Genomic DNA, 17,144 nt, shown 5'->3' with positions numbered 1-17,144 from the left:
TATATATATATATATATTCACTGTTATTACTGTTACCACGTAAAACATACTTTGTTTTATGGCACTGATATATCCCTAAAAATATGGAATAATTAGTTGTTACACAACTATTTGTATCTTCTCTCAGAGTTTTGTTGTTAATTTTGATCTGACTCTAATGATAGAGCAGGTAGACATTGGTTTTATTATGTGTTCACCAAAACTGCTTAACTGCTGGATCAGTGCCATTAATATGAAGATTTCTAAAGTGTATATTGAAGTAATTTCCTTTTTTAAATATTGCAGAACACAGAGTAATTAATCTATTAATCCTGTGATCAATACCTACTAAAGTCACCTGCCTTACTTGTCCAATAGAGAGATATAGCAGATAAGGACACACTAATTTAGAATAAAGTCGTGTCATTTTTATAATATTAGAATAAACTCATCATTTTCAGAGAAGAATTAATGAAAGATTATAAGCAATTCAATTATAAGAAGTAATAAAGATATATGAATAAAAACTCTAGAAAAGTATGTCATCAAAGAAATGCATTAATACTGAAGACAGGTTTGTCAAGTGGTAAGAGTTGTAATAAGCTGTGCATAGACAGGGGCCTCCATTGTTACCTTCCTGATTTCCAGAGGGCCAGGAAATCATCTAGTACATTGAGTGGCTCTCTTATGTGAAGACATGGAAAAGATATACAGAGGATTGGGCAGGTATAGCTGGGTTGTGACTTTAACTTTTTAAAAGGACTGTCTATATGTATGAGACTAAAAGAGACTAAAAATTGGTTTAGGTATTTTAATACATTACTGATATGGTGAATACGTGGTAAACAAATTACTATTTTATGTAATATCTACAACATAAAATTAACTTTCCCCAATTTTGGTAATTCAAAAAGTGACTGTTTTGCTTGCCTTTATGTAGCCTTGTGTAGGAATGAACTTGAAAGTATCTATTTGTTAGATTCCTGGAAAAAATATAGTTACTGTCTCTGTTAGTCATGCAGTAGGCTACGTGGTGATGGTTAGGAAGCTTAAAAAGTGTATGTGAAAAAAAAAGTATATTAATTTCAGTAGCCCTATTCTTTCCAGAGAAACGACTTTGTTTCTCAACTCTCTTGCTTTAATATTACAACATTGTCACTGTAAATTTGCATATTCTCTATGGACTTGAGAAATGTTGAAAGCACTTTGAGACTCATGCCTCAGATGCCTTTTTGACAACTAACTTAAATGTATTTGTCACAACATTTGTTACCTTTCAAATAATAAAAACAAACCCTTGTCCTCAAAATGTGTTTCTCCTGAAAAAGTTATTGAAATATGTTTGTATGGTAACCCTTTTGTTAAATTATTTTGTTGACTGTGAGTAGGAAAAGAATAACTTTTTGGGGGTGTGGATTTTATACTTCTGCAGGTTAAGATAGCATATGTGAATTTTGTTAATCACTGTTACGTGGATACTGAAGTGGAAATGAAAGAAATCTATACCAGTAATCACATTTGGAAATTATTTGAGAACTTTCTTGTTGATATGGCAAGGGTAAGTATTCTGACAGACTTTTGAAATCTAATTAAAATAATTGAACTAGCAATAGAATTTGCACTAACTTTAGGAAGCATTAACATTTAATTATGCTTCATCAAGAACAAGTGGAAGTATTTAATAATAGCTGTGGTTATTTTTTTGTCCTTTCATAATTTAAAAATATGTCTATAAAACATTAAGCTTCTGAATTAAAAATGACAAGTGTAATCAATTCTGTTTGTAAGAATAAAAAAAGAGCAAATTATCTGGCTAATTATCTACATTTCCCATTTCTCATGTGGATGTTTGATATTTTTTATACAAAGCAGCTAATCTGGTAATTTTAAATAGGTTGGAGGAAAGGTCCACTGGAATCTAGTGTTGATTTTTATTCAATCTATATGTAGGGATAGGTACTGGACTTGTGATTTCACTGATAAGGAGAAATTAATGGATGAGAAAACTTCTTATAACAGTGTAGATTGTCACTTTCTCCATCCCTTGTCTCTCTGTTATGTTACCCCTTCAGTTTCTCCATATATCTTTTTAAAATTCCATAGTTAAGACTAGGTCTGATCAATACAAAATATAATAGAAAGATTACTCCCTAGCATTTTCAGGTCATAAGTCCCCAAACTATCCTGCTTGGTCTTAATCTTTTTCTCATTCTTTCTTCTGCATTCTACTCCTTTGTGTATAAAGTTCTAGCTCAATTAGGCAACTATACCAACCTTCCTCTCCCGACTGTGTGAAGGTTTGAACAGAAGGAATATGGAATTGCGTTAATTATCTAAAGCTTATTACTTTTAGATTTTTTCCCTGAATGGTTTCTTAGAACTTTGGCTACAAACAGCCATCAGATAACCAAATTTTTATTGCAAATATCTTAATAATAGCTAAAATTTATGTTAATTTTAAGTTTTGCAAAGTGATTTTCATCCATTATTTTATCCTCACAACCACTTTGTCACCATTTTGCAGGTGAGGAAACTGAGACAGGCAGAGTTTAAGTGTCATTTCCAGGGTCATATAACTAGTAAATTTCTGAAGCTGGTTTGAATTAAGGTCTTTCTGAGTACAGGGTCAGTTTTTTATCTACTGTATGACCTACCTGCTTATCTTACTATTATAGTCCAAAGGTAAAATTAAAGATTTTCTAAAGGAAATTCTTTAATTTGGTAATTGTGAAATGAGTATAATCTTTGCTTTGAATAGATAGGAAGCCTTTTGAAGTGAGGCACATTACTATTCCACTTTTTTGTTTCCTGAGGCCCAAAGTCATCCCATTACCTTTGTACAATTGTTTATGTTAGATTTGTACCTGTAGATACATCATTCCATTCCCAGTTGGTATAATAAAAAATCTGGATCTCTGGCAATTTTGAAGTAGATTTGAACTCAGAAAAATTCTCCAGTGCCTTAATGTTTTTTCATTATAACATGACTTACTGTGTCATGTCATTAATGACATTTTATCCTTCCCATTAAGAAATGGTATCAGTGATTCACATCTTGTTTATCTTCACAGTTCCTTTGACAACTAAGCTTTTTCCTTCCCTCTATTTCAGCTGTCCGAGAACAAGATCAGGGATAGTTGGTAGTGAATATCACTGTGTCATGTAGCCACCCCTAATATTGTGAACTTTGGAATTCTCCTCTCTCAGTACAATCTGCTGTCCTTCCACTTCCCCCATTTCATCAGCCTTGAACTTTACAACTCTCCTATCACTTTTCTTAACCTCTTACTTTATTGAACAGACTGAAGATTCCCTCCTTGAACTTTCTCATTGCCTTCTTCTACTTAGCTAAATTTAATCTTTAGAAAACCTGTCTATCATAGCTCCTCTTATTCTATTCATGACACCACTGTCCTACCAACTATCCCTGATCTTGTTCTCAGTCGCTAAAAAATAAAATTGAATTGCATTTTAAAGAAAGTACACTTTCTTTTCCTCCCACAGCCTTTTCTATCTCCTCCATTGAGAAAGCAAGAAAAATAAAATCTGTGTTACAAACATATATAGTCAAACAAAACAAATTTTTACATTGGCCATGCCCAACAATGATAACAAAAAATGCCTTGACTTGCACTTTGAGTCCATTGTCTTTCTATCTGGATATGGATAGCATGTTTCTTCATGAGTCTTCTGGAATTGTGGTTGATCAAACTTCCCAAGTCTTTCAAAGTTGTTTGTCTTTAAAATATTGTTATTGTATAAATTTTTCTGGTTCTGCTTATTTCACTTTGCATCAGTTCACGTAAGTATTTCTGTGTTTCTCTGAAACCATCCCCTTTAGAATTTCTTACAGAACAATAATATTCTGTCATATTAATACACCTTAGCTTTTTCAGCTATTCCTTAATTTATAAGCATCCTTTCAGTTTCTAATTCTTTGCCATCACAAATAGCTATAAATATTTTCAGACATATTGGTCCTTTTCTTCTTTCTTTGATATGTTTGGGATATAGACAGACCTAGTAGAATTACCATTCTGTCAAAGTGTGTTGTTGTTGTTCAGTCATTTCATTTGTGTCCTACTCTTTGTGATCCCGTTTGAGGTTTTCTTGGCAAAGATACTGGAGTGGTTTGCCATTTCCTTCTCCAGCTCATTTTATAGATAAGGAAACTGAGACAAACAGGGTTAAATGATTTTCCCAGGGTCACACAGCTATTAAATGTCTGAGGCTTAAGTTGAACTCAGCAAGGAATCTTCTTGATTCCAAGCCACTGCTCTATCCATTATGCCACCTAGTTGCCCCTGTCAACATTTAATAGATTTCTGGGCATAATTCCAAATGACTTCTCTTATTCTCTTTTTTGACTACACTATATTGCCTATTCTTTTTTCTACCTTGTCTTAATTCTCTATTTTTGTTTGTCTTCATATCCAGAATCTCTGTTGAAAACCTGCTCTTGAAGACCTAACTTAGATATATTCTCCTTCATGAAATATTTTACCTTTCCTCCCTTCTCAGGATGTAATATCTCCTTTTTCAAATTTCCTATAGAAATTTGCCTGGACCTTTGTCTTAAGTTTATTATATCTTCTCTTGTAACATACTTATTTGTGTGCACCATAATTTACTGTTAAATTTGAATAATGTTGTTTTTCATGTGTTTCCCAGTGCCTATCACACTTTTTCACATAGTAGGTAATTAAAAAGGTTTGAAGAATATAGAGGGCCAGTACAGAGCCAGTCCAGTCATGGGTAGTGTCTGGGTCAGGATTTCCCTAGCTCCTGCTCTGCATGAGGACTCATTGTTGCTCAGGGTGATTGGCTGACCATTTCCCCTTGATTAGCAAGGGAACGGGGTGTGATTACTGAGAACTGATCATGTGCACACAATGGAATACAGTACTAAGAGGTAGAATACCAGATGTAATCACTTTTGCTATTAGTATATAAACCCTTACCCTCAGATAAATAAAGGGACTGCCTAGACAGCTTCCTGCCTGGCTCAGCTCGTGTCTCATCATTCCCACACTCTCATGTTTGGACTGTGCATCAGCAGAATTTAATTAAATATAAATAATGGCATCCTATCTAGATTTTTTACCATTATCTGTAGTTTTGTTGTTAGCATATCAGCTCTAGTTTTATTCAGTCTATTTTGTATAATTATGAGCTAGCTTGTGGGATATTGACTCATATTTATATAAAGTAAAATGAATAGAAGTAGACCAAACATGTAGCCCAAAATACTCTGTTGCCTTCATAGAGGTATTTCTGTTTAACTAGCCATAAACATCATAAAAGACCCTTGAGGCAAAAGTATGGAGCTTATATATCCTAATGACTGTGCTCTTGAATTGCAAGAATACATTAAACAGATTACAGAGTGATTTGCAGAGAGAGCACAGTGCTAGGAATTGAAGATAAATTTTAAAAAGATCAAGTTCACATATAAATTTCTATTAGGAAAATGGGACATACAACTAAAGATTTTCCTTGACATCTTCCATTTGATATTTTCCACTGATTCTTCCAAATAAGCATCCTTTATTCAATATTGTGTGGATAAATATTCAAGGACTCTTAATTTTAACTATTTTGATAAACTAGAAATTTAATTATTGTTTAACTTAACAATATATGTTGTCTGAGATTTGAATTTATGAAAATTTGAGAATAAAGCAGTGTTCCAAGTGAATCCACCATTGACAGAGGTTGGAAAGTAAGAAATTAATGGAATTTGAGGTGTAACATGAGGATAAGGGCAACCTTTTCACTTCCTCCCTTCTGTGGCAGAGAAAAAAAAGTAATCTGAATTTATTATAGTGTCTCCTCAATGTTTGACTTTAATCAGAGCCCCTCAAAAAGTGCTCTTGAAGAATACAATTCAAATTTTCAGACGTATATTAATGAATAAACAGTTTTAAATAAGTGACATTTGGCCTTATAAGCAGATTTTTACTTTGTATATGAGGGATTCCTTACCTTGGAAAACTGAAGATAGATATGTTCATTAATGCTACTTAAATTCTGTAGAAAGTTGAAAGCCTACCAAATTGTATTAGTCACTCCTTCTACCAATGCAGATAATCATCGTCTCTAAAACAGTCAAAGAAAATTACCCAGAGCCCTGAGAGATTAAATACCTTGCCTATGGGCATACAACCACGGCGTTAGAGCAAGGACTTAAACCAAGTCTTCCTGGATCCAAGGCACTGTGCCATGCAGTCTAACTCTATGGCCTAGAATTAACACCATATGCCTAGACTAGCAACAATAAAGTAATGCGCAAATGTCACAACATTAACTCAATGAGTGAGTTAAGTATTTTACTGTGAGATGCATTGATTTCACATGTGACCAAGGGTTGTGGAATACTAGGACAATCAATGAGTAGACTACAGTGACTTGCACCAATCAGGAGAGGTATTCATCATTGTGGTAAAAGATATGTGTTGCTTACCATTCTTTGTATTCCTACTCCTTAACATAATGACTGGCATACAGTAAGTGCTTATTATATGCTGGTTGGTTGACTTGACATTGTATGAGCTAAAAATGTCCACGAACAACAGAGTTAAGGGATTCGATTCTGAGACTAGTGGTAGTGGTTATCTAGTTCAGTCCTTCACCCACTGCAGGAACCATTTCCTGAAACATATTTTCAGGTTTCTACTTAAATACTTTCTGTGACAGAGAACTTGCAACCTCTAGCTTTAGTCTATTTTGTTGTAAGATACTTTTGAATGTTCAAAGACAGTTATCATGACTTCCCCTAGTCTTTAACTTGTCTAAGCTAAATATCAGTTCCTTCAAGTGTTCCTTAATTCAACATGATCTCTAGACTCCTCACCATTTTATTCTATCTCTCCTAGAGACTTAAATATATTGTTTTCTCTTACAAAATGTAACACCCACAATTGAGCCCAGAGTTTTGCCAGTACCAAATAAGTTATTGTATGTATGAATAAAATTCAAACAGCTAGGTGTCATAGTGAATTGAGTGCCAGGCCTAGAGTCTGGAAGACCTGAGTTCAAATTTGACCTCAGACACTTACTAGCTGTGTGACCCTGACCAAGAAGTCACCTGTTTGCCTCAGTTTTCTCATCATAAAATGAGCTGGAAAAGGAAATGAGAAACCCCACTCTAGTGTATTTGCAAGAAAACTCCAAATGGGGTCATGAAGTATCAGACATACCTGAAATGACTTAACAATAATGATGCACAAAATTCAGAATGGTATTCCTGCTAGAGAAGACCTGTAGAAAACTTCTATACTTCCTAGGTTAATGGGGAGAATGATGTTTTCCTTGAAAAGTACACAAATAGGAAAACAAAATGTAAAAATCATCTGAAGAGATAGAAGAGAATCCTCACCATTATTGCAGGGTAAAAGAATGTCACAGAGAGAAAAGGAAAGAAGGACTACTAAACCCTTGGGATCATGTGATAGCTATGAGATTCTTCCCATAGATGAAGCAGTCTCATGTTCCACAGAATGAGGTTGATTTTAGGCCAGTGTTTCAGTCTATTGAGATATCTTTACTTCTCCATTTTATTACATAGAATATTTCTCTTTTCCAGCTTTGGGCCTTTAGTAATCGATAAAAATGTTGAACAGGACAGAGCCAAGGATGGAATCTTCTGGCACTCTACTTAACACAGAGCTATTAATCAACACTGTGGTTCTAGTTGTTTAGTCAGCAGAGCTGTAAATAGCTAATAGTCCTTGTAAATAGTGGCGCTCTGTACAGCCACATACATGAGAAGAATCTCAATATGTAGTAAATGTGAAAAGGACTTTGGGTTTTTTGCATGACAATACCACATGGATAAAACACTATCAATAGCATCTTCAGACTTGAAGGACTTATTTGTCTCTGGCTCTTTTTCTACGTAAAACACACATAAATGTCTGTATTATATACACATTATCTATATGTGTTGATGTAGTATATTTGTATGTATGTCTGTTCAAATCATAGAACCACCTAATTTTAGAGTTGGAAGACAACACCTAGCCCAGTATTGTCATATTTGTAGGTGTGGGAACTGAAGTTCCAAGAGGGGAAGACACTTGTTAAGGATCATGCAGCTAGTTACAGCTAGCTTTAACATAGTGCTTTAAGATTTGTGAAGTATTTTATAAATATCTCATTTTGTTCTCACAGCAACCTGGGGAATAGGTGTTATCACACCCCTTTTACAGATGAAGAAACTGATTCAGAAAATGACTGTGATTTGTCCAGGATCCCATGGTCTGTTAAGAAGTGTCTGATGCTGTTTTTGAACTCAGATCTTCTTGACCCTAGGTGTAGCTGAAAAATTGGAAAACATATAATCTCAGTAGAAAAATAATTGAATATTAAATGTCACCCATTCTACTGTCAGACTCAATAGTAATAACAAGAATTTAGTAAGAAAGATATTGTGTGACCTTGGGAAAATTATTTCACCTTTCCTCATCTGTAAAATGAAGGGATTAGTCTCAGAAGTCCCTTCCAGCTCTGTACCTATAATCTCATATACTGTGCATTTAACACTGTGTTAGGCACTGGGGACAGAAGTTTAGATAAGACATAGCCATTTTATTAAAAACTTATTCTCTCTTTCTCTCTTCCTGTCTCTCTGTCTCTCTCTCTCTCTGTCTGTCCCTGTCTCTCTGTCTCTCTGTCTCTCTGTCTCTCTCTCTCTCTCTCTCTCTCTCTCTGTCTCTCTCTCTCTCTCTCTCTATCTGTCTCTCTGTCTCTCTCTCTCTCTGTCTGTCTCTGTCTCTCTGTCTCTCTCTCTCTGTCTCTCTGTCTCTGTCTCTGTCTGTCTGTCTGTCTGTCTCTCTTTCATCTGTCTACCTGTCTCTTTATGTCCTGGCCTCTATCTCCCTTCCTACCTCCTTCTGTCTCTCCCTACCAAAGGAACCATACCATGCTTGCTAGTAAATTATTTATTTGATAGTCCAAATTTAGATGATTTACTGTATTTATGTATTCCCTAAAAAGATGTTAAATAGCTTCCAGATCATTTGCAGACAGTACCTTTTGATCTTCAATGTTTCAGTGTACCTAAAAAGAGGTGCTTTGAGGGTGGGAAGTGACTTTCTTTGGGCTATTATAACTGGTGGGTAAGTCTGGTGCTTTGAGTTTTTATTATTAGAGCACACCAATGCACTATGGGCAGTATTCTCCACAGGCTAGATTTCTTTTTCTTTGGAAGATGTACCCAATTTTGTCATTAAATTTGAGATCTGATAACAACTAAAAATACCTCTAAGTGATATGTTGGCAGCACTGAAATGTATCACCAGATGCCCATTAAGAAGCTCACATAACATGGTTTGTCAAATATGTCACTGCTTACCAGGACAATCACTTTGTTTCATTTTCAGACAAATGACTAGGGCTATTCTCTCCTTATATGTAGTTTAACTATGGAATAGAGGTTTCATAATTTGAAACATATTTCCTTCTTTTTCATATGATAGGACTGAAAAGACTTCCTTGGCTTGAGGCTTATGACTAATACTGGATGATCCATTTAAGCAAAGTCTCTTTGGAAGCTGTAATAACTTTAAATAGAACTTTGGTTAGAGAGAAAAGAAAGGAATTCAAAATATATAGTTTATTTCATCTGCTTTGTAGAATCCTATCACATCACTAATTCACATATTTATTTATTGAGAATTAAGATACATGAAAAAAAAACAATATTCATGTCTGATTCAGTGCTGTTGCTAAATTACACACTGCTTTTTTTTGATTCCTAATTGTTTTTGTGCATTTAAGAAATGTTTGAAATTCTAAACAGTGGGGCGGCCAGGTAACACAGTGAGTAAGAGCACCGGCCCCAGTGTCGGGATGACCTGGGGGATTGAATCCGGGCTCAGACACCTAGCACCCACCCAGAAACACCTGGCTGTGTAACCTTGAGCAAGTTACTTAACCCCAATTGCTTAGGGGTGGCCAGGTGGCTCAGCGAGTAAGAGCACCAGCCCCAGTGTCGGGATGACCTGGGGATCAAATCCAGGCTCAGACACTTAGCACCCACCCAGAAACACCTGGCCGTGTAACCTTGAGCAAGTTACTTAACCCCAATTGCTTAAAAAAAAATTCTAAACAGTGGTTACTGGTTGGGAGAGGGGTTGGAAGATTAGAGAAAATAAAGGAATCTTGGATTCAACTGGAGTTTTCACATTGATATTAGTTGAGCCTGAGAATAGGCTCAGCTGCCCACTGAAATAACTTGTAGAGGACTCCAAGCCCTAGAATTAAATGAAATGCAAATTTATTTTGACCGAGGGATTATATTGAAATTTGTTAACAGAGCCACTTTTGTCAAAATAATTTGAGAAACAAATTCTAGACAGTTTTTAATGTAACAGAATCATTAAATATACTTATGTGTGAAGCACCTATATGAATCACTGAGAATTAAAAAAAAATGAAACAAAGTCACAATTATGATCTCCCTTTGGAAGACAAATTTCCCAGTTATTATCAGGACCATTCTGAGTAGCTCTAGTTTAGTCATTTTGCCAACAGAAGCTAACTCTAATTTGCCAAGGGTCAGAATAACAGATGCTTGAACATGTAATATATTTGTGACTATTTTATGTTTGTTCTGTCCCATATTTTCCTTTACTATGTCTCTTAAATTTAGCAATTTACTCACTGTTTCTCTTGGAAGTTTAGAGTTTACTTAATAAAATAAACATATTTTATTTTTCCCTCATGTTTCATGGTATATAATGAATAATAATAATCATAATAATGCTATTAATATTTATATCTAGTACTTAAAGGTTACTATGTGCCAGGCACTGTGCTAAATGCTTTACAAATGTTATTTCATTTTCTCCTTACAACCTTGGGAGTTGTATCATTATTCCCATTTTATAGTTGAGGAAATTAATGCAAATAGGTTGAATGATTTGCCCAGGGCTACATAGCTAGAAGTGTCTGAGGCCGGATTTGAATTAAGGTGTTCCTGAATCTAGGCCTAGCATTCTATCTACTATGCCACCTAGCTGCCTCACACAGGATCAGAGCAGGTAGCTAGATTTGTGTTTTTATTATACACTTTCCAACTCTAGCATTGTCTTTTCTTTCTTTTCTTTTTAAAAATTTTTTTCCTTTTTCTCTCATTCTCTTTTCTTGTCTTAGTTACTCTACGTACAAATGGAAATACTTTGATTCTTTCTGGATGGATCTTTATTTTGAAACCTTCTTATTACTCTTTTCCCCATTTCTGTATTGTTTACCTTGGCCCTGCCTTTCAAGAGCTATGATTGAATGGGATTGACCAAATTTACTCTGAATTGGGTAAAGGGCAGGAGAGGGTAAAGAGGTTCATGTACAGATGAGGATGATCACTGAAGTGAAAACAAATCTATTCCAAAAACTGGCAGAAGATTCTTGGAACTAGAAGTGTCAGCAGTGGAAGCAGGATCCAAACATGGAATCACTATGTGGTCTAGGGGGTGGCTACCAAGAGACGAAGTCTGGGGTTCAAGCTGCAGTTGTTTAGTACTGAGTAAGTAATGTGTATCAGGCAAGATAAAGGTTTATTTCAATACAACATACTTAGTTCCCCTGTTTGAAAAATTCTTTCTTTTTATACTCAATTATGTATTGCTGGCCCTACCTTCCACTTTCTTCTCAATTCCTTCAGATTTAGGGCTCTAGCAGCTGCCCTTATAATTTTTTATGATACTTCATCATCCTTGTGTGTATGAGATTCCATTCAGAGATACTGCCCTTGTTTACATTCTTATTACCTCTTACTTGGACTGTTACAGTAGGGTCCTCATTGGTCTCCTTGACTCAGTTCTCTTGCCTCTATAAATCTACCTTCTGTATAGCTATCAAAGCGATATCCCTAGATCAGCAGTCTGACCTGCTCAAGAAGCTCTCTAATGGCCTTCCTGGTACCCCTAAGATCAACTGCAAACTCCTTTATTTGATATTTGAAGTCTTTATAGCTTGACTCCAATCTACCTTTCCAGACTACTTATACATTACTTAGCTTTACCTACTTGATGATTCTGGGATCCAGCAAAACTGTTCTACTTTTAATTTCTCATATATCCTGTCTCCTCCCTATGCCTTGCCTGATCTTTCCCTGTAGCTGCAGTGTACTCCCTTCTTATCTTCCTATATTAACTTCCTTCAGAGCTGAACTCTGGCACAACTTCCTATATGAGTCCTTTCCTGTTGACCCCCTCAACTGTTAGTGCCCACCCCTTCCCAAATTTTCTTATATTTGCTTTATATAAATTCCCACATGTACATCTTGTTGCCTATAAAAAAATGTAAGCTCTTGTATTTCCAGAACCTAAAAGAGTACCTGGCACATAGTAGTGTTTTATAGTAGGTGCTTGATTGCATTTTCTATTTTCACAGTTTACCTTCTCTTTGCCCCCAGGCTTTCCATTGATAGCCCCATCACACTTGCTCAAGCCTGTATTGCTCTCCACCTGGATTATTACAGTCCGGGTCAGCATAACACAGTGAAAAAAGTAATTGACTTGGGGTCAGGAAGATCTAGGTTCAGTGCCTCTGATATTTACTAGCTGAACGACTCTGGTCAAATCTCAATTTCTTTGAGCCTCAGTTTCTCCATTTATAATAATAATACTTGTAGTATTTCATTGTGTTTTTGCCAGGTGTAACATATGAAAGTGTTTCATAGTATTTTAAGTATTATAAAAATATTTGTTCTTGTATGCCTCTGATATACAGTACCTGTATGACCATGAGTAAGATATTCAATGCTCCATGGAAGCATTCCTTTAAGTCTGTAATTTAGAGATCAGTTGCTGATCTGTATGGGGATGGAGTTTTTATACAGGGAAATTCCTGCATTGATGCAATCAAAAGTCCTGACCACAAATTGTTGTTGTTGTAGGCTTTCTCTCTGCCTCCAACCACAGTGATATTGCAGAAGAAAATGTTTTATTTTATGCAGGGATGTGATCACTACTTCTTTCTCCTCTGGCTCCATATTATCTATGTACAAATCTGCCTGGTTTCAGGGCCCTCCTAGCCTCGTCTCACACTAAGCCCACTATTCTCAATACCCTGTGCTGGGTCTCAGTCTTCTATCCCCTGAGCACATTTTATACTTTCCTGCTTTGATACGTTTGTTCATGCAGTTCAGTTCATCTGGAATTATAGCTATTTTCATTTGTATTGCATCCACCCTACTGGACTGTGAAGTTAAGAGGGTAGCAACTGTTTCTTATTTATGTCTGAATCTCTATCACTCCCTCCCCACTTCCACCCTGGTGCTTAGGATAATATTTTGAAAATAGTAGGCACTAACTAAATTCATGTTGAGTGAAAATTCAGAATTAAAAAAAATTTCTAATAGTCTCTTCCTCCTTTCTTAATTGAATCTTTTCTTTCTTGCTTTGCCATAGCCTTTATATATTTTTACTATAGCCTAGATGTTTTAAGTGAAGTTGAAGAGAAATTAAAATAAGAATTAGTCATATTTAATTCTTTTTACTCTTGTATTATTTTATTCATAGTTATTTTAGCATGACCTCATTTCTAGAGGTAAATCCTTTTTAATGCCTCATCATGAATATGGAGGCAGCCTTGAATAAAAAAATGAGTGTAAATACATTTATTAAGTGCTTGCCATGTGCCAGTCTCTGTGCTAGTATTGGGGATGCAAATACGAGTAAGCAAAACAATCCCTATTCTCAAGGAGTTTTCATTCTAATACTAGGAGACAACATACAAAGGGCAGTTAGAAGTGGAGGGGGAAGACCATGCTAGTAAAGCACATACTGGAAAGGTTTTTTTTTTTTTTTTAAAGCAATCAGGGTTAAGTAACTTGCTCAAGGTTACATGGCCAGTTATTTCTGGGTGTGGTGCTAAGTATCTGAGCCCGGATTTGATCCCCAGGTCATCCCGACACTGGAGCTGGTGCTCTTACTTGCTGAGCCACCTGGCCACCCCTGGAAAGGCTTTTGAGTATGAATTTGGTATTGGAGGACCAACCTATCTATTCCAAGTTGGCTATGAAATGTGAATTTTCCTGTCATAAGGATTAAAAGAAGGTTGACTGTTGAGTATAGAAGAGTTGTGATCTGCATCAATAGAAGTAGCACTCTCCAACTTTGAAATATTGAAATGTAGAAGGAAAATTATGTTTCTGGAAATACAAATTTAATTAGTGGGATGCAGAGTGAGTAAGAGTTAAACAGACTGGGGCAGCCAGGTGGCGCAGTAAGAGTGCTGGCCCTGGTGTTGGGAGACCTGGGATCGGTTCCGGCCTCAGATACTTGGCACCCACACAAAACAATTGGCTGTGTAACCTTGAGCAAGTTACTTACCCCCAATTGCTTTAAAAAAAAAAGAATTAAACAGACTGAAGGACATTGGTGAGAAAGGAATAGATGGGTAGTACATAAGAAATTTGTTTCAAGGAGGAAATTATGATGTATTTTGAAGAAAATTCAGAAAAATGAAAGGTATAGCAGGTTGGGATTTTAGGGAGAATACTACATGCCACAATAAAACTATTTGTAGTTAACATGTTTTAAATACATTTTGATGGAATATGTATTTGTATTATAAAATGTTGATTTGTTATTGAAATATTGTATGCAAGCATCATGGACTGTTTTTATTTTCTTGTGTAGGTTTGCAATACAACTACAGATAGAAAACATGCAGACATCTTTTTAGAAAAGTGTGTAACAGAGCCAATTATGAATATTGTTAGTGGCTTCTTTAATTCTCCCTTCTCAGACAATAGCACAAGCCTTCAGGTAAGTCAAGCAAAAGTCTTATAATAGAAAGCTAATTAATCCTCTATTGAAAGGACAAGTATTTTCATTCATTTGCTTTGGTCAGGAAGCCATTCTTATATAAAGTACTAACTATTCACCTTTATGAGTTTGCTAGGCTTTCTTTTCAATGAAAGGGCCATATAGTACTCCCCACCCCTCATTTTCTTATATATGAGAACTTGTAGACTGAATTTAGTCTATTTGTTAAAAGATAATATTAGTGATATTATTCCATAAATCAACAGGCATGATCATACATGTATCATGTCAAATTTTTCCCTTTAGAGAAAATTTATTACATATAACTCCCATTTTATCTTTTCTACCTTTCCACTAAGTGAAAAACCTTTCTATTCATAATGAAAACAATTTGTACTTTTAAGATAATAGATAATATAATATTTTAAGGTTTCTGTCTAGTATATATGTATGTGTGTGTATGTTTTTTATACATACATACATAATTTTTTTTCCAGTTCACATATCTAGTTTTAAGGAAAGTTATATTTTTCCTGCTTAAATTTGATAATAATACTAAGTAAATAACATTGCATTTTGGTGAACGTTTTGAAAATTCAAGGTACTATGCCTAATATTTTAAAGGTTCACTTACATGTTTATGCATTTTCTCATCTGTTTTAGACTCATCAACCAGTTTTTATTCAACTGCTTCAGTCTGCCTTTAGAATTTACAACTGTACCTGGTTAAACCCAGTACAGAAAGCATCAGTGGAGTCATGTATCAAAACACTGGCTGAAGTGGGTATGTTAAATTGTCAAGTTTTTCTCATTCTTATATATATATATTTAAGGTGGCTGTGGTTGGAACTAATGGGTGGCAAAAAAAGTTTTTCTTTTTTATAGTTTAATAATTGAGAATCTTGAGAATAGTATTAGCTTTATGAAAATGAATTACAGTAAAATTAATCTTTTTACTCTTCTACATTGTTTTTGGGTCAGAGGTAGAATATTGGTCTTTTTTCTGTGTTCAGATTTAACATTAATTGCAATGTTCTCTTTTATCACCTTAAACCAAAATATCTCATTAAAATTTTATGGAGAGTAGCTTAACTTCTATCTTAAAATTTACTAGGGAATTGTTTTTTCTATTGAACAAACTTAATTATACTTCCATCTGTTAGTAGTCTTTAAAAAGGTTTTAGTTTTTGTAATTTGTTTCTAATTAGCAACATTTATTGAGTGCCAATGCATGCTAGGGACTTGACAAGTTAGAAGTGGAATGTAGGCTTCCTTCCCCTGAGGATCTCATATCTGTTTCAGGGGTTATCAATCCCCAGAAATGTGCTATGGAGGCAAAACCTCCTGGGATATGAGGTTTCCTTATTTGTAAAAAGAGGTGTTGGATTAGATAGCCTCTAAGCTTCTTTCCACCTTTAAACCAGTAATGCTCTTATCCTATGATAAATGGTCACTGAATCACAGATTTTTAGTTAGATGTGACATCAGCAACCAAAGAACCCCATCACAGGGTATTTGATAAATGGTATTCCAGTCTTTTCTTCCACTGAGTATAACCCAATGCCTCCTAAAGAATATCATTACTGTTTTGGATAGCTCAAAGTTATAGAAGGAAGACTAGAAGGAATTTTTTCCTTTCTCAAATCCAGATTTGCAACTCTGAAAATTTCAACCATTATATCCAAGGAAGAATAAACTTAATTCCTTATCACATGACAGCCCTTCAGATACTTGCAATTAGCTATCAAGCCTCTCTTGAATCTTCTCTTCTACAAGATAAACATTATCCCTTCCTTAAACTAGTCTTTATATATCATGGGGTATATGAGGTGTTCAGGAAGGACTAGGACCTCTGGTATGATGGCTTGCTGAGGCCTTTTCAAGGCTTCTTTTCCACCTTTGGAGTCCACCTTCACCCAATTCTTCTCTGTGGCTCCTAGAAGCTGTAGCATGTGCAGTGGCTACAGTTTGGTAGATGGGCTAAACCAGGCTGAGGGTGACCTATAGGCCTCAAACCTGTTGGTGAACTAGGGAGATGTCTGCCCCAAGCATGTGAAAAATTTCCCTGTGGAATGAATGACAACAATTTGTTCCAGTGGCCATCAATGCAGCTGAAGTAGGTACTGTGGAGCTCCTAGAGCTTGGTCAGACATCTGTCAAGGTCATCCACTGCATCCTGGGCTATCACCAGTCATCCTGACTCTTGTCTTGCTACTGGAGTTTGATAGCCAGGAAGACAGAGTAAGGCTGACAACTTTGTACAGTTTTGCCTCATTTAAATCCAATTTATGCACAAGTCAAGACATCGCCATGATGTCATTGGTCCTTTTTGTACACAAAATATGAACAACAGTATATCATGGACTCAACACTTTTGACCATCCTTAT

At 35.5% G+C, this 17,144-nt stretch overlaps 1 protein-coding gene across 4 annotated transcripts in view; it reads left to right on the top strand.

Moving 5' to 3' along the window:
- Positions 1-17,144, top strand: part of LOC138176119 (inositol 1,4,5-trisphosphate-gated calcium channel ITPR2) — a 529,530-nt gene that overhangs the window by 269,720 nt on the left and 242,666 nt on the right. For all 4 annotated transcript variants that reach the window (XM_069106877.1, XM_069106875.1, XM_069106876.1 and 1 more), the window contains exons 32-34: positions 1,412-1,537; positions 14,628-14,756; positions 15,420-15,540. In XM_069106877.1, coding sequence (XP_068962978.1) covers positions 1,412-1,537; positions 14,628-14,756; positions 15,420-15,540 — 376 coding nt within the window. The remainder of the gene's footprint in view (positions 1-1,411; positions 1,538-14,627; positions 14,757-15,419; positions 15,541-17,144) is intronic.

The sequence above is a fragment of the Petaurus breviceps genome, unplaced genomic scaffold (genome assembly GCF_028583685.1).
Source record: "Petaurus breviceps papuanus isolate PSGF00001 unplaced genomic scaffold, PetGlider_PUasm1.0 81, whole genome shotgun sequence".
NCBI classification, from domain to species: domain Eukaryota; kingdom Metazoa; phylum Chordata; class Mammalia; order Diprotodontia; family Petauridae; genus Petaurus; species Petaurus breviceps.
The sequence above is the reverse complement of the archived record's forward strand: the minus strand, read 5'-3'. Positions and strand labels throughout refer to the sequence as shown.